This window comes from Elgaria multicarinata, chromosome 10 (assembly GCF_023053635.1).
Source record: "Elgaria multicarinata webbii isolate HBS135686 ecotype San Diego chromosome 10, rElgMul1.1.pri, whole genome shotgun sequence".
Classification (NCBI taxonomy): Eukaryota; Metazoa; Chordata; class Lepidosauria; order Squamata; family Anguidae; genus Elgaria; species Elgaria multicarinata.
The window spans coordinates 46,328,914-46,350,999 of NC_086180.1; the positions used below are offsets into that span (position 1 = coordinate 46,328,914).

General features: G+C 41.2%; 1 protein-coding gene across 1 annotated transcript in view; it reads right to left on the minus strand.

The window, feature by feature from the left end:
* FREM3 (FRAS1 related extracellular matrix 3) overlaps positions 1 to 22,086 on the minus strand; it is an 87,952-nt gene that overhangs the window by 5,065 nt on the left and 60,801 nt on the right. Inside the window, exons 9-21 of the mRNA XM_063135085.1 lie at positions 21,482 to 21,679; positions 20,221 to 20,385; positions 18,716 to 18,898; positions 18,204 to 18,334; positions 17,349 to 17,507; positions 16,282 to 16,585; positions 12,485 to 12,616; positions 11,329 to 11,660; positions 7,823 to 8,015; positions 5,699 to 5,803; positions 4,988 to 5,115; positions 3,748 to 3,882; positions 2,143 to 2,269 (exon numbers count right to left, since the gene is read on the minus strand). Of these exons, the coding sequence (XP_062991155.1) occupies positions 2,143 to 2,269; positions 3,748 to 3,882; positions 4,988 to 5,115; positions 5,699 to 5,803; positions 7,823 to 8,015; positions 11,329 to 11,660; positions 12,485 to 12,616; positions 16,282 to 16,585; positions 17,349 to 17,507; positions 18,204 to 18,334; positions 18,716 to 18,898; positions 20,221 to 20,385; positions 21,482 to 21,679 (2,292 nt within the window). The remainder of the gene's footprint in view (positions 1 to 2,142; positions 2,270 to 3,747; positions 3,883 to 4,987; positions 5,116 to 5,698; positions 5,804 to 7,822; positions 8,016 to 11,328; positions 11,661 to 12,484; positions 12,617 to 16,281; positions 16,586 to 17,348; positions 17,508 to 18,203; positions 18,335 to 18,715; positions 18,899 to 20,220; positions 20,386 to 21,481; positions 21,680 to 22,086) is intronic.

The following is a 22,086-nucleotide window of genomic DNA, read 5'->3' on the forward strand; positions in this document are numbered from 1 at the left end:
CACTCTAAAGATATCAAAGATTCTTAAAAGCCTGAGAAAACAATGTTTTTGTCTGATGTCTGAATGATAACTTCAATAAATGGGCTGACTGTTACAGGAGAAGGTAGTCCAGCAAACACCTGGGTCCTAAGGTGTGTAGGGCTTTAAAGGTCAAAACTAGCATTTTGAATTGAGCTTGGAAGCATCGCCAATGAAGTTGTTTCAATATGGGTGAGATATTTTCTCTTTGCTCACCTCCCATGAGCAGCCTATAAAGGCCTGAGCTGCTTCTGACAACAGCCAGTTTGGAAGTCCTCAACACCAAGTCCAAGGCAACCTCCATCGGCTTAGGAAAGGAGACTGTGAGGCCACAGAGTGGCTGCTACATCAACAGCAATCCCCACCTTGTGCTCGACACCAGACGCATGGAACTGGCGTATGATCCGCAAAGCTTGGAAAGGGAGATGGGATCTCTATAGGCCACAGCAAGGCCACCTCCCCGACCTTGCGCCTATTTTGCTGCTGCACCACCAAAGTAAAAATGATCCAATTGGAACCTCTAAGTTTCCGATATCAAAGATTTTTTTCCCCCTTCAGTACTGAGAACGTTTGAATGTATTCTTTTCATTTCTCCCTTCCCACCCCCACACCTGCCATTGTTAGCTGGACTGTGTGGATCTCATAACTCCACACAAATATTGCCCAAGCACAGGATTTGATTTGTGGTGCACAATTCAACATCACGAGAAGCTTTCATTTTAGAAAACACATTTCTAAGCATTATGTCTATAAAGATGGGCTTGAAAGTGTGCAAATGAAGTCTACTAAAATGTCAGAATTCAGAGTAGAGTGGTGCTTCAAGTGACTTTTTGCTCCTATGTCAAACAGAATCAATTATGCAAAATAAAGATGCTTAATTTGCATAATGTATACCAATATTTATTTATTCAGCAAAGTACACACAAACCTGACCACGAGAGTTTGAAATCAGGATTCCAAGAAGTACGGAGTTGACCAATGTTAAAATTGTCTCTATGCAGCTCTATTCTTCCTCACTAGGGGGCAGCCCAGATCCAATGGCAGGAGCTGAGGTGGGGTTGTTTGATGTTACAGCAGTGATATTAAGTACTGGTCTAACAGATGGTTTTGTTTTCCTACTGACAGTTTGAGTAAGAGCCTTGTTATGAATACTGCGAATACTACTTCCTAAGAGAAGTTTCATTCAGTGGTGCCACTTCATCTAATGCATTTTTAAACACAAGAATTGGTACAAAAATCATTATAGGAATCCGTCTTAAAAAAAGATATTCCTGAATTACTTTTTTAAAAAGTAACTTTTTAATAAGGCGTGTTGCTTGCATGCTCACAGCAATAATTTTAAAGTAATTGTCAGCCTGGTTTGTCAAGCTGGCCTCTCTTGTGCTGATTTTCCCTGGGAGAGGTCTGGATATTAGTTCTATGCTGACTGTTCCACTTCTGCTCTTTTCTCTCCACTCCTTGCTCCCTTTGTTCCCAATTAATGCTGACCATAACCAGTGTAATAGTGGAAGCATATACACAAACAGCCCTTCGTTGTGATTTCGGACAGGTCAAGGCTAAAACTACACTAGTGCTTTTTATCAGTATTGAAGTGCTCTGATAACTGCTGGGGCCCATTCCACAAGCCATGCACTGCTTTTCTAGCGTTATTTCCCGCTTGCTAGTCTACATTATCCAAAATACCACAACAGATGGCACTGTGTGTGCTATAAGATATAAATGTGCAACAGGGATATAGTGTTATCGTGATGGGATTGTATCGATATGACACAAGGTATCTAAAATGAACTCTCATTTTAGAACTTGAATCCTATTGGAAGAGATGCCTCACCAAAAGAGGAAGGTACTGTTACCTGGAATTCTGTGCAGATATGATAAACATGCACCAAATAATTGGCAACTGAGACTTACATTGTAATCAGCCAATTCATCCAGGAGCAGGGGTGGGTGGGGCTTGCTTGTTTTTGCGCTTTTCCTTATTCTGGGATTGCACGGATGGAATTTGAGCCCATGCCTAGCTTTTAATCTTCTATCTTTAGAAAATTACTACTTAGCCATCAAGGATTGTAAAAATGTAGCTTCGTGCCAGGGTCTGCAAGATACAGAGAGTGAAGTTCTCTTTACCTTCTGTGAATGCAACATCAGTTCCTTCTCCAAATCCCATGGAGCCATCAGATAGCCACAGGTCTTTCTTGGACAACAGAAACATCTGGGTGTTCAGATTAAATTCAGCTGCTACTGGATCACTGACCTGTATAAAAGAAAAGGTTTGGTGGTGAGAATCTTTTCAATTCTTTTTTCTGAAATCTAGCTACAGTGTTGTCCATTCAAACTAGCAGCAGCTTTCTAGGGTGCCAAAGAGCTTTTCATAAGAACGTAAGAAGAGCTGTGCTGGGTCCACCGCACACCCATTCTGGTCTCACAGTTGCCTATGGGAAGCCAACAAGCCAGACGTAACACCACCCTCCCCACATGTTTCCCAGCAACTGCTATTCACTCTGCCTGATATGGGAGGCAATCTACAGCCACCACGACTAGTGACCATTGATAGCCTTATTTTTTATCCTCTTTAACTGGAAATGCCAGGAACTGAACTTGGGTCCTGTTGTTTACTATGGGGTTATAACCTTCTTCACCCCCTTCATTAATATAAGTCTAGCTGCTACATTTCAGCTGACCACACACACCCCAGCCCCCGCTCTGCTTATGGCAATTCCAGGTGAAGGGGTTTGTGCCTGATACCCACAAACCACAAAGTGACTGAGCCAATTTCCATGCTCCCTGCAGAAGGTCCGGTAGGATGAATACTGGTGGCAAAGCCCAAATCAATTACTGTAATGCAGTTCCCTTACACCAATCAGCATCTCTTCCTTAAGTGCCATTGCTCCCACTTCAAGGGAGGCACTGGACATGAAGCTGCTACCAAAAACAGCAGACTTAGGCCAGACCTTCTCCCTTCTCTCCATACAATTTAGGCACACTTAGCTAGGGCCCTCCCCCTACATTTGCTAACCAATGATACAGCTAGCAAGTAGGGAGAGGAGGCAGGCAAATACAACATGATGTCACACGCAGACAGTGGAGAAAGAGGAAAGAACTCTGCACAGGATTGCAATTTTCAGAGGCAGTCTCGGGTATGTTGTCTAGTTCCATCCTACATTTAGAGCTATTGGCCTGGTTCGCATGTAACAATAACCCACACCAGGCTGTTCCTGAATCGTGGGTTGTTGTTATTTGCAAACCCTGCACCATGGTTTAACTTTTAATTGTTAGCCACAAACAACCCAGGAAAAAAACCCATGGTTTGTTGTTGGGTGGTGAATTTTGAGTTGTTCCAGGCTAACAATTCATAGTTAAACTTTAGTGCAGGATTCATAGTAACAGCAACCCACAATCCATACTGAGCCAATACTTTGGGTTGTCTTTATGTGTGGTCTAGGTCATAGTCTCTACCTTCACATAAATTTGAAGGTAACTGAAATATCTAGATTGACTAAGTGTTAATTAAAATTATTTCCTAGTTCCTGGATTTTTTAAAATATGAATGACCAGCTCTTCCAAATTAGTGGAAAAAAAGGCAACATGTAAAACTAGTCCAGACCCTGGTGCTGATAATCTGCATGAGCAAGTAATTAAGCTCAATTACCAAGGGAGTGTATGTGATGTGCTAGATAAATGCAGTCAAAATACTTTGTTATTTGAGAGCATTAAAATACTGAGTAGTTTTACCTGCTGGAACCTGATATCTAGATCAAAGGTGATTGGCTCCCGTGGGCTACAGATGACAGGCTGGGTATATTCCTGGCTGGGTGCGGCAATACAAGGGATAAGCTTCACAGTGTAAGTACCAGAATAGTCACGTACCTAGAAAAAGGGGCACAACATCAGAATGTGAACAAATGTCACTTTAAAAATGCTTCATTTAAAAAAAATAAAATGAGAACAAAAAAGGGCTACCTTTGTCAATGGGTGTTTTTTTTTAGCAAAATACTGCTTCACTCTACCCTTTTGGTATGTCTACATTTGGATTCTCTCCTTTTTAATGCAACAGTATGGGCACTTCTGGGAAAAATATATACCAAAACATTGGCTCTTTCTATTTTGCACCTAACTGATTCTGATAAACACACATCTCTTCTCCTTTTCCTACAATTCTTAAATAAATGAATCCCCACTGAACTCAATGGGATTCAGTTCCGAATATATATGGATTAGACAAGCTCAGGATGTAGTAACAGGCTTAAAGGAGGCTTTTTCTTTCTGTTTGTATCCAGAGCTAGTAGATATTTTACATTTTAATTCAGGTAAACCACCACGGCTTTTCTTCTAGCAATAAAACAAATCAGAGGTTTTTATTTAAAATCAGAGCTGACAGTTTTAAATCTTAATCTTCCACAATAGTAATAGATTGTGAAATTGTTCATTTTATGAATAAAGAATATTCTATATCCCAGATTCCCCAAATGATGAAAGGCAATTTATTTCCTTCTAACAATCAGTTGCAGCTTTTTTAAAAACGTAAATTATCTTATACCTAAGAAAAACTATACATTGCCTTCTATATCCTCAGAAAGACATCTATATGGACATTTTAGTGATAAGCATAATGATTTAAAATGTAATCTATTAAAAACCATGTGATTCATCATATATGAATCTTTAAGCAGTTTGCCCTATACTAAAATCACCCTGTGGTAGCTTTGCCCTTGAAGGTGCATTGAATTGGATATAACAGTCAGTGCACTTCGTTGGATACTACATTGGGTTTGAATAAGGAGGACCGATGTTCAAAATGCCTGATCATCTATGAAGCTCACTGGGTAATCTTGACAGAACATGCAGACAGATGTTTTAGTCCTGGGCAATTTACAATTTCTCAGCTTAATCAATCATAGAGTTATAAGAATAAATGACACAAGAGTTGTACACCATCCCTTTACACTGAAAGATACTACAGAATACTACTCACAGCAAAATCGGAGACAAATTTCCATTGCTGCATAGGCTGGTGGAAGGTTTGCTCACTTTGAGAAAGGCTCAGTGTGAATGTGAGGCCAGGGTGATCAGCCGACATCACCATGGATGACAGAGAAGTACCTGCCAAAGTAAAGGACATGTGTCATGATCGAATGAATGGCACAAGGTGAAACACAAGTGTTGGATCAGCCATCATTCCCACTGGTGGAATGTCACCAGGGGACAAAGGTGATGTTTGTCACTGACCGCTTCTATCCGCAGTGCCTTGCACCCTCCGAAAATCTGGAACAGAGTGTGGGAGGATCCCCAAAAGTCATCTCTCCTCTTCCACCAGTGGAATCCTTTTAGCAGAGCTTTCCCGAAGCTGGTGCCCTCCAGAGGTTTAGGACTACAACTCCCATAACCCCTGACTATTAGTGGTGCTGGCTGGGGCTGATAGGAGTTATAGTCCCAAACTTGTGCAGAATACCAAATCAAGGAAGGCTAGTCCACTGGATCATGGACAGAAGGAAGAATCCCTTCCATTTGCGGAAGCTGAAGATTGGATCCAACCCATTAATTCCTTATTACTTCTGCAAAGGAACATTTTGCTTTTCATCTGCTCAAAAATTCTCTTTGATCACATAAAAAACAAAATCTCTGCTATCCAGAAAAATAAATGCTTCTTATATACATCAGGTACAAAACAAAAAGCTGGTCTTACCTGGGTGCGACATTACAAATTGCCCCCTGAATCGAATCTCAGTCCTGAAATAGACCACCAGCCGCCCTTCATCATTGATTTGCATGCTGGTTGGGTAGAGGGAGCCTAGATGCAAACAATCATTGCCATTATTATACCTAAAAAAATCATTTAAAAGGTTTGCTGCTTGCAAACAGGGTCTGCTACATCCCAGCTTACTATGTAACATTTAAATAGCTTCTCTTTTATAGAAGCCTAAAGTGGTAGATTTTCAGATTCTATGATTGATCTCAGTGGAGACATTCTATGCAAAGATGTGGGATGAATTTCCTCCACACCAAATGCTGATGTAATTCTGGACTAATTCCTCCCAAGGAAATAGCACTACTATAATATAAGCCTTCAAAATTGAGACTTTTCTCAGATGTTATTATCTGGTGGTTTTCCCCACTCAAAATATTAAATGTATCCTTTACAGACGTATCTTATTTCTTAGGTGGTATTTTAGGGGAAATGCAACCCTGGAAAATGTCTTAAATGCCAAATACATTAGGAAACAGGACACTAATAAGTCGGCGTTATTTCTGCTTTACAAAAACAAACAAATAAAAGCAATGTAGCTGCAAATCAGTTTCTACACTTGTGCTTGTCCCATTCTACAGGTGACATATCCCAGTTTAATCACTCTGACCAGGTTCACACCACATGCCCCAGTCACAAGCCGCCTAATATAACATAATACCCTCACTGGGTGCAGGTTTTCATGATTTCCAAACCTGATGATGGTGTTTGGTTGGGATGGTTAGGAAACCACCCTGAAAACCATGGCTTGTACTAGCTTGCTGGATGGTTTGTAAACCAACCCAGCCACCCTCCCACACCAGGTATGGATATCAAAGCAACCTGCATCCAGCGAGGGTAATTCTGCTAATTAGGCAGCTCGCAACCAGGATGCGTGGGGGGGAAAAGTAAGTGAATGTTGCTGATTACCTCCATGATCATGCAAACCTTGCCCACTATCTACATCATGGTCTAAGACAGCCTCCCCCAATCTGGTGCACCCCTGACTGTGTTGGACTGCAACTCCCATCACTCCCATTGGCTGGGAACAGTGGGAGTTGCAATCCAAAACATCAGGAGGGCATCAGGTTGGCAAAGGCTGATCTAAGAACACAAGAAGAGCCCTGCAGATCAGACCACACATCAGGCCAGTACTCTGGATAAAAAATGTCTATTTATTTATTTATTTATTTATTACATTTTTATACCGTCCAATAGCCGAAGGTCTCTGTTCAGTCCACTGGTCAACCAGATACCTCCTGAAAGCCCTCAACAGAGCATGAATGTAACAGCTTTATCCACCGTTTCTTCCAACAATTGGTATTCAGTGGTATATTGTCTCTGAACATTAGGAAGTGCCATATAGCCATGATGGCTAATAGCCTCTACAAATTTATCTTACTCATCTAAGCTAGTGGCTATCACCTGCTCATCAGGTGGGTGCTTTTATTGCTTTTTTGCTGGTATATTTTGATTTGACTTTATTGGATTTGAACTCTTTAGGCAGAGTCCCATCCAAAGCCCTGCTGGCACAAGCCAGGCATGGCGGGTAGAACGATGGAGCCATTTTTGCCTCCCGTTCCATCTTAAAAATAATTTTCAGCTAGATGGGCCTCTCAGCCCATCTAGCTGACCTACCTTGCTGTGGGCTGGATGGGCTGATAGAGAGGCTTGCAGATCTAGCAAATCCATGGCTCCCCACCTACCGTCACGCCTCCATTCCTACCTCTCCCACCCTCTTCCAAGGTCACTGCCGAACTTTCTGTGGCAACAGGGAGCAGGGAGGTGAGCAAATCCCCTCCATGAGATTTCAGCTGTGTCTACAGTGTCAGGGGAAAAATCCATACAATCCTATGGTCCCTGGGGACTATAGGATTGCTTTGTTAATGTTTTAATTATATCTTCATTATTTTATCTGTATCTAGTTGCTAGCCATCTTGAGCACTATCTTTTAGTCAAAAGGCAGGATACAAATTTAATCACATCCTCTGGCAGCCAATTCTATAGACTAATTAGGCATAAGACTGCTTCAAGTAGCAAATTACGAGGCCACTAAATATAACACTGGAAGATTGACAAATTCACCTTGGAGTTCTGCTTCTGGCGGGCTTCCGATGCCATCCTTCCAGAGGATGGCGGTATCGTACACAAAGGTGAGCCTCAGTTCGGACTGTAGATCAAAGTGCTGCCAGCCCCCGACAGCAGCCGGCGAATGGAAGACGTAGGAGACATAGAGGGGCACTCGGAGAGTCACATACGACTGAACCAGATTTAACACCTACAAAACACCATGGCATGTGGTTATGCTACAACCTTGGTAGCAGCAATGTTCTGACTGGATCTAGTGGAGTTGATTTCACAGCCATTCTGAGAACGGTATTAAATCTCTTCCTCTTTCCAGCCAAGGTTTTTCTTTCTTTTTTCTTTTCAATTTGACAGACATTCTGGGTCTGTTATGTATTTATCTCTTTGGTACATGTTGGCTCCTGAACAAACTTCACAAGCTATGATTAGAAATCCCCTTTGATGTTTTATGAATTAATTACAGCTTGTGTTGAAGTGTGAGGGAATGGAACACAGGCCAAACCAGGCAGGCAGGCAGGCAGGCTGTCTTCCTGCCTTCCGAGACACAACCCTGGCAAAGAACAAAAACCACCCTAGAACTAACTTGACAGTCATCCCAAAGCATGTAGTAATCTGGGGTTACAGCAAAGTCTCTATTATAGGATTAAGTTGATACTAACAATCTCACATTCATTTGTGACCTCCGGTGCATTTTGGTCCAACTTTCTGGAAGTGAATGGGTAAAGGTTAAGCTCTCAGTCAACAAAAGATCCTGTCCAAGCGTAACAATGCAGATAGTTTTGGGGAGTTAAACTTAAGCTCTCCACATTTCCCCCTTCTATTGATTTCAGAATTTATTACAAATCACATGACGATTAAAGAATGGGCCAATTGGAAGTCCAGATACTAAGAAGTACATACTTTGACTTGTTTAGAATACAAACAATAACCAGCACCCAACAGTGAATGACTACAGGTTTAAACCAATCAGAATTTCCTCAGATCTGACGTAATGGGGAACTGTAGTTAGTTTAAAACTGATTTAAAACTGGTTAGTTTAAAGACCTTCTTCTTTGGCGCATGGCAGAGGAGGAAAAGAGAGGGGAAGCACAGAAGACTGGGGATTGCTACAGCTGGTGTGCATGATGTTAAACCATACACTACAATGTGGGATTTTGTCTTCTAAGCTCAGGGATAAAAGTCCAAGTTTTAGTGATATATTTATTTCAATGAATGAGCAACCGCATGTCTTAATTCAAAAAATTCTTTACCTATGCACATACATGGGGTTTTCCCTTGCCTTTTTTGAAAGCTGCTCCATTTTTAAATTCAAGGGACAAGGGCTTATCCAATAGCAGAGAGGGATACTCTTCAAAAGAAACAAAAATCCGGGGTACACCCAGATCTTCCAGAATGCATTTTTAGTACCACACAGTTTAAAAGTTTATTATCATGCATGCTAAAATAATGAGCATCATGATTTGCTGCTATTGATCTTTCAATTAACTTAATTGCACTTGAAATAGAACCCACTCACTTCTGACCCTGACAGAAAAGACAGCCTTGTTTCTAAGCAACTTCAAGCTGCAAATCCCAATCACCTACATGGTGCCTCTACATAAATCTAGGAAAAGAGGAGGGGGCGGGGCGAGAAAATGAATAGGTTCAGGTGGGTACAGCTGTACGGAGGTGACTAACAGCTGGGGCAGGACACACACACACATTTGGAAGTAACTAAACAGCTGAACTATAGAATGATGATGGGAGGCTAAGAGCAACATTAATTTTAAATGGCAAAACATCCCACTAAAATTATCTGTGATATATATGAACCAACAAGACTGCACAAGTGAGCTTTCTATTGTCTTCATTTTGCTTTGCCTATACTTATGAAAGAACTGTTGATTTTCAAACAAGATGCAATGTCATTTCCTCATTGAGTTAGCTGTCAGCTTTTACTAATCAATGGAATGCTGCCAAGATTTAGGCTGAGAACTAGCCCTGCCATGCACTAGTTAAAGGCAGATGAGATTCATCAATCGTTGGTTTTCTTTCTCTCTAGGATAGTGTCTGCATTAGGTCAAATTAGTACATCATTTCCACACTGATACACGACTCACAAACACGATCTGCACTGGACCTCACTTGTCTGCCCTTAGGTCACTCTGGTTTCTGTGGTGCAGCAATGTGGTTAGTGTGGTGACCTCCAAGGCCACACAGCAGTCTTGTTCAATGAAGTGAGCATACCGAACCATAAATTCAAATTGCTTTGAGTTTGTACACATCAAGCCTAATAGAGTTGGGTTAAGTCTTTGAGTTGGTGCACATGATTCGCATGCTTGTATAGTGGCACTATCTTTTCTGCCTGTAGAAATTTCTTTACTCACAGCAAACAGATTGTCTGACTTGCTCGAAACATGCAAAACTTGCATCGTGCCACCATTCCCATTCAGGAGATCTGTGATTATTTGCAAATCAGGGAGGGGTCCATAACTTGGTGGCAGAGCTCATGCTTTGCATGCCAAAGTCGCGGGAAATTTAATTCCCAGTATTTCAGAGCTGTCTCCAGAGGGTAGCAAGATTGGGCATTTGCCAGGGGCCCCCAACCAGCAGAGAGCCCAATGCCTTAACAGTGCCATCACTTTCCATTTGCACAGAGTATTCAAGAAGATGCAACCTAAGAGAATTCTCAGCTACCGTGTCCTGCTTCTTCTGCATACAATGCTGCCCACCAGACTACATCACAGTTCTACACAGATATCTCTAAGTTCCCCAGTGACATCTCTAATAACCACAGGAAAGGAGATATTAATATAAAACATTAAAGGAGCCATGCTGGATCAGACCAAGAGTCTATCTAGTCCAGCACACTATTCACACAGTGACAAACAGCTGCCTGTGGGACACCCACAAGCAGGAATGCAATAGCATCCTCCTGCCCATGTTCCCCAGCAATTGGTGTGCATAGACATACTGCCTCTGATACTAGATATATCATATAGCCATCAGGACTAGTAGCCATTGTTAGCTTAATATCCCTTGGATCTGTCCACTCCCCCTTTAAAGCCATCCCAATTGATGGCCATAGCTACATCTTGTGGAATCTGGAGAGTCAATAGCAAAAGATAAAAAAGAAAAAAATGAACTGCTCTGCCAAAAAGCAGAGAGCATTACTGCCATGGAGGTAATGTCAATATACCCTTAAGTTGCCATCCAAAATCCAGTTATTGCCCACTGGCTGCCATAGACAGAGGCTCAGGGGCAGAGCCCATGCTTTGTTGGAATGCCCCTGGCTGAATCCCTAGCCTATCAGCTCTGCCCGAGACCCTGAAGAACTCCTGCTGGTCAGAATAAACAATATTGGGCTAGTCAGACAAATAGTCAGACCTAGTAGAAGGCAGCTTCCTATGACAGACACTGTGCCACAAACTCAAGTGCACATAGCTGGGCAAAAGCTTAGCAATTCCTTTACTAGCAGTTTGTTTTCTATTGTCTATGCTTGCTTGCTTGTTGTCCAGGGAACCTACCTGACCGTCTGTGCCAATGGAGCCACTGCAGTCAGTCAGCAGTTCTGACATGTCATAGTAGCTGTTAAATTCCCACAGGCAGGCCTCCAGGTTGAGATTGCGGTAAAAACGCAAGGTCCTGGCAGACCGCACAGTGCTGCTATACTGGTAGGGTGAAGTTTCTCCAATCACTTCTGGGTTCTTGACATTGTCTGTGATGAATCCATATTTTGTCTCGATCTCATTATAATCCAAGAGGTTGGAGCATTTGTGGTTGCCAACACGAGTACCATCGGGACTAAGAGTCAGCTCAAAGTTGGACAACGGTCTGGTTGAAATAACTGGCAGCATTCCTGAAACCAGAAGTACATAATCATTATAGTCTAATGCGATAATAACAATACTAGCAAGCGTTCATATAATGCCTTTTGAGTGTTCAAAGCCCTCCATATATATGAAAGACAAAAATACTAACAACAGAGTATTTCCTAAATATGAAATTACTGCATTGTTAGTCTTTGGATCTTTCTTACATATTTTAACTTTGTATCTTTCTTATATATTTTAACTTAAGACTGATTGCATCCATGGTGGATCCAGAACCTCCTTGCTGCTTTGCCGTTTTACACACACACACACACACACACACACACACACACACACACTCAAGTGGTCTTCCAATAACACATATTGCAGAGCAGAGCTGAAACTGCAGCCTTAGCTAGACCTAAGGTTTATCCCGGGATTGTCCCGGGGTCATCCCTGTTCATGCAAATGACACACAGGATATCCCGGGAGCAGGCACGGACGATCCCGGGATAAACCTTAGGTCTAGCTAAGTCCTGAGAGAACAGTGGCTTGCCAAAGGCTAACTAATACGTTTGCTTCTGAGGCACAGTTTGACCTCATGGCTCACACTTTTAGCCATTACACTTACACCAGCTCTAAAGTATGTTAGGTATGTATCTAATGAGACATTCGAATAATCTTACATTCTGTGGCTGCCATTTTGCAGTTAATGAAGTATAAAGAAGGAAAAAGGAAAGAGAAAATTGGTGTCAAACCTACATTTGAACACCCCCCTTTTTCTTATTGAACTGTCTCATTGCAGTGTCAACTGGTGCTACAACGACTCAACAGTTCTGTGTCTAATCAAATGCACGTGCCCAGTACTCACCATCCATATGAGGCATTGTAACTGTAACTTTGATCAGGTTGGGATAGTCAGGATCATCAGGACCCGTGTAACGTATTTTGGCTGAGAAAGGCTCTGCTCCTACTGTTCCTGGAATACGTGGTTGACACAAACCTATGTGGAAAAAAGGAGTAAAAAAAGTGAGGGGTTGATTAAAACAAAAGATGAGTAGTTCTGGCATGTCTTTCTTTGGAAGAACCCAGCTAAAGGAATGCTAGTGCTTTACTAACATAGGCAAACCAATGATTTTCACCAGCCTCCTTCAAACTCAGGCTGGTGACTCCTACATCAGTGGAGAACTACAAGTTCAATCGCAGTTTTTAAAGCTCAGCTAAAAACTTTTCTTTTTCCTAAAGCTTTTAAAACTTGATTTTGCTCTGACTTTTATACTGCCTGTTTGGTGCATTCTCTTCCCCTCCTTATTGTTTTATTATGATTTTATTAGAATGTAAGCCTATGTGGCAGGGTCTTGCTATTTATTGTTTTACTCTGTACAGCACCATGTACATTGATGGTGCTAAATAAATAAATAAATAAATAAATAATAACCCACTCAGGGTTTCAATCAGAACCAATCAGAACTCAAAAAGAGTTATCCAAGGTGCGTCAAGCAACCTTGTCACTGCTACCACCCCTTCCCTGACATATAATATCCATATGTGCAATGTCACTGATTTCCATACTACTTCCACCCCCTTTTCCCAGGTAAAAGGATTGTAGAAACTGTGTACATGCTATGTTGTATCATACACATAATAGAAATAGCACAGGATCTTTTGATACAGTGACCTGGTTCATACAATCATGGAGAGGAAATAAGCCACGGTGGTTTATGTCCCCTCCCCATGCATACCAGTTGCATGCTAGTGGGATTAGCATATTTACTCCTGGCAGCGCAACTTGTTGCTATGAGTAACAAACCACCCAGAACTAGGAATGTATGAGAATTCCATTTGGGGGATGAAAACTACATGGATTTTTCTGGTTCAGCCATGGAGGATTTTGTTCTGCTTCCCCCACTGGTGTCGACTCAATCAGTAGCAAGTCGATCCAATGTGCAGATTCCATGGTTAAATTTCCTTGTCTTTTGCAAATGCGCAGATTCAACTGTCCAATATTTGTTGTCTTGCCATATCACTTTCCTTGCATGTTTGAACTATCAATAGGAGCACCAAACTGGTGTAGGTAACATAGAAGGAAACTGACAAAGGCAAGACGCATATAGGCTAATTTGTGCACAGTTGTGCACAGAGGGGGGGTGGAATAGTAAGATAAAGGAGGAAACAATTTTTACAGTTCAGTAGCACTGCAGAAGGAAAAACATGCAAAGTACCATATTTCTTCAATTCTAAGACACACTTTTCCCCCCATATAAATATCTCTAAAAATGGGGTGCGTCTTAGAATTGCGGGTGCGATTATTATTCTTAGAATCAAAGTTTTTTTTCTGTTGCTGGTACTGAAATTAGTGTGCGTCTTACAATCGATGGCATCTCACAATCGAAGAAATACAGTAAGTGCAACTAAGGTGGAGGGCAATGTAACCCTCTTGCTATAAGGTGCTTAACTGACACTTGTTCTCCTTCCTTTCAACACTTCCCGAAGTCTCCAGAAAGTTCAGAAAGTGGAGTTATTAGCTCCCCTTGCCTTTTCATGGCTCCTTCTCTAAGTAGTTAGTTCTGTTGTTAAAATTTTGCCCGTTTACTGCTCAGTCTTTAAATTTGTGGAGGCTGGAAATTAAACGGGGGATTTGGGCAAATTTAGAGACTGGGACATAAATGGAGGGGAAATTTGCCCAGACTTTCAATTTGCACCCTCTCTGTTTCCTTGTATGTTACCTACTCCACTTCAGTGCTACTATTCAAAGCTGAAACATGCAGACATTTTGAGACGGCAAAGCTACACATATCGGACAGCTTAATTTGCACTCTTGCACAATGGCAAAATACCGAGGGGGGTGTTAACAAACAAACGATCTCTTTTGTACAAATGTCAAAATCCACAAAAAAACCAAACCCCTCCATTTTGTGCAAATTACTATTTGCACTATTGGCAGGGCCTGAAAAAATGTGCAAAGGAGTTCCAGATTTTGAGGGGGAGGGGAGAATCTGCTACAGCCCTCTGCTGTTTACTGGAGCAGGAACATTATGGAATCCCACTGGGCTGAAACAGACCAGAATTCCCAGTGTCGCACACCCCTATTCAAAATCCAAAATCCATTCGGGGGGGAGGGGGGAATAAGTTACCCAGCCGTGATCATGCAAACTCAGACAGCATGAGCCATCCTTTGGTTCCCAAATGATTGTTTCAGGTTTTCTTCACATTTAGGTAGGCACAATTTGGTGGCTACAACTGCTTCTTATTTTGCCATGTTTCTTCTTAATTATGAGTGCTAGAAACCTCATTTTAAATTTTTTACATCCAGATGCACAGCTCAAGTCATAACTTTAAAATATCCATCTCTCACTTTACCCTGATTTACTGATTTCCTATTTTTACAAAAGTTCATAAGTTCTTCCCAGTTCTTATCTTTCTCAATATTAATTTGGAGATAATACTGAATTTTTCACGAAGCAGATTTATATTGAATCTGCTATGTTCACACTGACATCTATTGCTCGAACACCCTTTGTTATAATAAAACTTAGTTTCTCTTCTGATCACACCCACTCTTTGATTGGTAAAACAGCAACTCTGATACAGCAATTAAGTTATATAATCAAGTTATACAATCATACTGTCTTTGACTCTTTTATGCTTTTATATTTATCATCATCATCATCATCATTATCATCATCTACATTTCTATACCACCCCATAGCTGAATACAAAATTTAAAACCATAAAAGCATAAAACAGACAGCATACAAAGACAACATACATTTAAAAACAACTTTGAGCTCTCAACCAAACCTAAAGATGTACCTAGGCTCGATTAAAAACTCAACATATGCTGTTAAATGCCTGGGAGAAGAGAAACGTCTTGACCTGGTGCCAAAAAGTTAACAATGTTGGCGCCAGGTGGACTTCATTGGGGAGATCATTCCATAATTGGGGGGCCATCACTGAGAAGGACCTCTCCCTTCTTACTGTCCTCCAATCTTCTCTCAGAGTAGGCACCCAGAGGAGGACCTTAGATACTGTGCATAGCGTACTGGCAGATTTGTGTCGGGAGAGTTGTTCCATCAGGTATCGTGGTCCCGAACCATGTAAGGCTTTATAGATTAGAACCAGCACCTTGAATCGGGCTCAGAAACATACAGGCAGCCAATGCAAGCAGGCCCGAATCAGTCTATATGTTCAAACCTCCTGGTCCTCATTATTAATATGGCCGCCGCATTTTGCACAAGTTGCAGCTTCCGAACCATCTTCAAAGGCAGCCCCACATAGAGTGCATTGCAGTAATTTGGAGGTTACCAGAGCATAGACAACTGAAGCCAGGTTATCCCTGTCCGGATAGGGGCGTAGCTGGGGCACCAACTGAATTTGGTAGGAGGCGCTCTGTGTCACCAAGGCCACCTCTGAGCCTCAAGTGACAGAGATGGTTCTAGGAGAAACCCCAAGCTACAAACTTGCTCCTTCTTTTTAGTTCTTGTGAACTGCCCGGAGAAATTCTGTTATTGGGCATATTAAAATTAAATAAAACAAAATGAAATATTATGCAACATTTCTAGGACAGAATCTTTGTGTCTGGACAAAAGCATTAGGAGCGAACAGCTAATTCAGCTTAACAAAAGTCATTTGATTTTATTAAATTGCGTAAAGTATCTTGTTCCTTACCTTCTTCCCTGTTAATTGTGTAAATTGGGCTCAGCAATTCCAAACCCACATCTCCATTGGCATTGACTGCCCGTGCCGCACACTGAACCCTTGAACCAGCCTGGAAATAGATGGAGTCCAAGGTAATTGACTTGGTGTTAGTGAAGAAAGTGTTGGAGTCCACTTCACGCATGGGGCTGGTAACACCATCAGTGCCACTTGGAGCACTGATAAGCCAGCGATACGAGGTCAGTGTGTCATTGATGTTTTCAGCAGCACAAATAGATCCAGTCTTGTCATAGTCTGAATATTTCGGGTTGCATGCCTGCAGTTTAATAGAAAAACACAATAAATCCATTTAATTATATCTATGTCTGCTCCAGTAAAATGAATAATTAAGATTAAATTCTAAGGGTGTTCTTTTTTCTTTATGCTGCATTAATATTTAAGAAGTTCATTTTTTCTTGCTACAAGTTAAACCACTGCAGACACTGTATTTTATTTTCCATTAATTAAATTATGAAATTAAATATTTAAATACTAAACATTAATTATTAATGTCGGTGACATCTAAATTTAAAAACCTGATACTCTGGTAAGACTTCCGTTTAATCACAGCTTGGGGGAAAGAAAAAATAGTTATATGATATACGCAAATCACACCATATATTAGTTAAAAAGGCAGAAACATAGCACCACTAAATTATTAATAGAATATCCAAAGAGAACCAGGGTTAGAAAGTTACAGAACAGTAAGACCTCTGTGGAGGACTCATTGTATGAAATTAAGCAGTTCATGATCTCTTGCCTCTGTTTGCCAACTGTGAAATGGGAATAAAAGTGATCTCTCTCACAGGGCTATTCTGAGAACATACATAGCAAAGACCATAAAATGCTCTGAAAACTAAAAGATCTATATAAAGGATGAATGTCAATGAGCAAGGAACAGGATGCCTAATTCCAAGTAATGAAATTGAAACTTCTGCCTTAGCCCTCCTAGTAGCTTGTTTACACATCCCAAAAACATTCACTTCCCAGCTAGTACCGTAGTAGACCTTTAGGAGAAGTGTAGCAGGAACAAATCGTACCGTTACACACACAACAGGGTAGCCAGTTGGGGGCTGGGGGTTCCCTTTGCTTCTAGCAGTGTCATCATACAGCAGGAGGGATACAACCTGGGGCACAGCTGGGAAAGTCACATCTGCCACACTGTCCATTTCTTCAATGTACACAATGGCTTTGTTCATCTGCATTGAAAGATGGAAAAAGTTCCTATTGGCAACTATTTATTTATTTATTTATTTATTTATTACATTTTTATACCGCCCAATAGCTGAAGCTCTCTACTGCCCTTTCATGGCCCCCCCATATCACACTAAGGTAAATAGACTGATAGATCAAACAGGATATAGTTTCCGTAAGTACTGATTGCAGGAAACCCTTGTCCAGTGGACTTCAGAAGGTTGTTCACTTATGTGAAAATGTTCCTGCCACAAAACAGTTAATATTCAAGCACATTATTTAGCATAATAGAAATTGACATTTTTTTTACTGAGGATGCAACTGAGGATCCAATGTTCGTCTAACTTAAGTCCCATTCATTCCAAGTAGGGCTAACATTTGGATACGACCTTGGATAGCACCTGTATATTTGGCTCCATAGCATCATGGTGGTGGTGGTGGTGGGATTTTAAATTAGGAAAAGGGTACAAGGGGAAGGGTGATCAGATTCAGGATTCCAAGCATCTCCTACTAAACTTAAAAACAAAAATAGAAGTTCTGATCACAGGTTTCCATTTAGTTTGGATCTCAAAGGTGGCATTCTAGGAATTCAGGGAACAGGGAACCTTCTATGCCTTGATGTTTGTGATTTGTCATGATCTGAATGCAAACTGTGTCCACAGTCAACTGAAGTACAACATATCAAATCACTTCGTTCTTACCTGAGTCTCAGCTACCATATTCTCATCAGGTTTCAAATGGACTGTAAATGCTTCACGCATTTCTCTCACCCCATCATACAAAATTTCAACCTCCACAAAATGCTCTGTTTCCCCTTCTTTGAATTCAATATCTGAAATGAAGTTTTAAAGGAAAAGAAAAAAGAAAAGCTGAAACTCTTTTCTCAGTCATCAGCAGACTTACACTAGGATCCAAAGGGCAGCAGGCATGGCCCTGCACAGCAGTTGGTGCTAAATTCACATTAGGCATCTAACCGACAGAAAGGCAGTTCAAAAATGTTAAAAACAAAATAAAATATCTAAACCCTTTATTTTGCATTATGCCCAACTATCTTTCCACTTTTAGGGACGATTTAATGAAGAGGGAACAATTTAAATTCTGCTTGTATCTGTGTAACACTCATTCATGGTTTTACATTCATATTCTGTAGCAATAGCAATGCAGCTACTTCCAGACATTAGCAACTTTTCTGAAGTTGAGAACAAAGCCTTACCATCAGACATTGGATTATAGTCTTCTCCAGAGGTAGCTGAACCATCCTTAGTATGGATTCTCACAATAGAAACTTTGGAACTGTCCCCCAGACGTAAGACAGGGATCTTGACAACTGCAGTCTCCCCAGGCTCCTGAGGTTCTTGGATGCTGTATTTGATTTCAGAGAATTTTATCACTGGTTCTGCAAGAAAACTGAAAAATGTCAATCTCTCCTATTTAATTGAACACATGTTTTATTCCTATATGGTCAAAATGGCTAAAGGGAGGGAAATAATCCAAAAATAATAATAATGGAAAATAATGTTTTTTGGCTGATTCACTGAATCTGTACATTGCTTAGCAATGTAGCACACACTCATTTGCTTCATAATAATAAGGCAAGGAGAATGCCAATTGTGAGCATCCATTAATCTGCTCAACTCTTAAGAGAAAAAATATATAATGAACTAGCATACAAGATTAAACATTCTGAAAAATCAACAGATACTTTCCATTTAGGCTTTCAACCTACTAGAAGGCACAGGTCATATTGTCATCACACCTAGCACTGCAACTACTAGGTCTTATCACTGTGAATAAACATCACAGCTGGTTCTCAGTTCACCGTACTGATATGAGCAGGAAATCTATGACTTGGAGAATTGGATTATGAGCATCTGTTTTCCACAGCGCTAGAAAACTCAATGTCCAGATTCAGATGATCGGGGGGGGGGGGACCATCGTAGCTTCTCCCTCTGTCCCTGCCACTCACATCTCCACTCTTTACATAATTTCCTACACTGCAGTTACAGGTTGGTGTGTTGTTCAAACCCAGCAGTGGCTTCGTACCCAACTGATAACTCATGATTTCCTGTAGGGGTTCTCAGGGGAGGGGTTATGAAGCTACCTGCTGCGGCATATGCCAGATTTTGATGACACACCAACCTGTGCAGTAGCATGGGTTATTATGCAAACGATGGTCACGCAAGTAGCATGCGCAGGGGCAGCGGGAGAAGCCATGGTGGCTTCTTTTCCCGTCACAATCATTTGACCCCTCCCCCCACATGACCTGGTTCACATGATCAAAATAAATGGCCTGTGCCAAACCTGATTTCCATAATCACTGCATAACCCATAGGCTGTTGTTAGGTTACTGGAAGGTTGTTTCTCCCTTCAACAAGCCATACTAGCTGGGTTCAAATGACATAACAAGCCATGCCCAGTGGCTTATTCTGATCGTGTGAACTGGCCCAGTATTATTCTTTCCTCATGGCTCATAAGGCTGCCTAGGACAGCCTCTCTCAACCTGGTGCCCTCCGAAGGACTGCTGCTTACTTCCTGTGATGAATTTAGGATCACTTTTTAGGATCCTGCTCTATGTAGTAACCATGGGTAGTCATGACCAACTGCTCTACAGCCTATCTATGAACATTCTCTGTGTGACTCCACCTCTGATCTGACAATATTTGAAGCAACCGTCCAAATGTGAGGATCATGTATAACAAAAGAAGTGCTCATACTCACTGTCTTCTTCATCTTTAATTTTCACCAAAGTTTCTTTTTGTTCCCCAATGGAGGCACCAAATGTAGAAGTGCTTTTTGGTGATCCAAGCACTAGTCTGAACTCTTCCTCCTCTTCATAGAAGAGATCATCCTTCAGGACCACCACACAAGGCTTCTCTATCTCTCCTGCAGGAGCCCCAAAAGCAGAGCAGCAGACTTAGACATCTTTGTAGCAGCACCTAACTGCAGTATCCAAACTAAACATATACATTCACTAAAACGATGGCTACCTAATACAATCATTGATTACTAGGGTCTAGATGAGCAATCTAATTTTGGGGAACTGTAAATATGCATGCCTTTGTTTAGTATATTCTGGATTATTTAATCTGGACTGATACAGCAGCTGAGCTAAAGGTTTAAAAACCCTACCCAAATACACACAAAGGTCTTAATCTGGATTGGGTGCCCCAGGATAATTTTTGAATAAAGGGCAGAAAGCAATATGTGTGTATGTATGTGTGTAACAACAACAACAGTTTATTGCAGTCAATAGACCATTCCAACAAAATTACGTACAAAAGGACTGAGCATACAATTAGCTATTAAAAAGACAAGTAATCATAGAGGATCTAATAGAAATGGCCAGGTTCAAAAACTTGGCCACTTGCTCGGTGATTGATTTGTCTGAGTTCCGAAGTAAAAGGGACATTAAGAATTCAGTTGGGTGACCAGGAAAAGATTGTAAAATGGGGTTCAGAAGATCATTCCTTAAGCTGTCCTTAAGTTAGAGGTTGGTCTGAATTCTGTTAACTGTCTGGCTTGGATCCATGCGATCCATTTCTGGCTTTGCTGCAAGTTGGCACTTCCAACAAATTCCCTGGTATCCAAGATCCTGTTAGACCATTTTGAATCTCCCTGGTCAAAGGCCATGACAAGTAAAATCAACTCAGTAGGCCTGTCATCTCCTATGTTACTATCAAGGGATTTAGCTAGTGCCAAATCACTAGTGAAACAGAGGCTGCTCGATATAGACATGCAAGACCTCCAAAGTGCTGCTCGGGGCTCATGCTCCCCACAGTCCCTAGGTCTACCAGTCTCCTTTTGTGTGTGTGCGTGTGTGTGTGTGTGTGTGAGAGAGAGAGAGAGAGAGAAGTAATTATTTTAAAGTAATGTGTTGCAGGATCCCCAGGCACTTTGTTGTTCTAAAACTCTTTTATGAGAAAGAATATGCTTGAGAAACCCCTCTTTTCTTTTCTTTTCTTTAAGGATGAGATCTTACCTGGGAGGAACACTACTACAGAGTTATCTGTGTTTGGTCTCTCCACGTAGTCCATCATAACCTGGGCAGACCCCTGGCGAGTGTAGCAGCGGACTGTGGACTTATGGTTAATATCACCACTACGGTAAACTATAGCTGTCAGTTGGCCACCTTTTTCATTCACTGTGTATAGCGGTTCCTTGAATTGGACTTTGGGTACTGCAAAAAAAAGAAAAAAAGAAAAGAAGAATTCCAGAAGAACGAGTTGGTCTTTTAACATTCCACTGTGATGTCTGTATGATTCACATTCACATTCACATTATATTGGGCTTTAATTGTCAAGAAAGCTAACTTCATCCTGTTCAAACAGTGGCCAATGAAGGCATAAATATATCTGGCAATAAGCCATAGTCACTTTCTATCGTATTTATGGCCACCTTAAAGCAGCTCTTAAATCTATTAAGAACAAGCAGGATATATCCCTTTACCCAATGATGACATCCTCACATGTTTATAAACAAGAGCCCAACTCAAGCACCAGAAAACTATTTTAAATGGTAAAATAAAGCATCCAAATTTTAGGCACCAGCTTTCAATATGACTGAGATATTGGGGGGAGGGGGGAG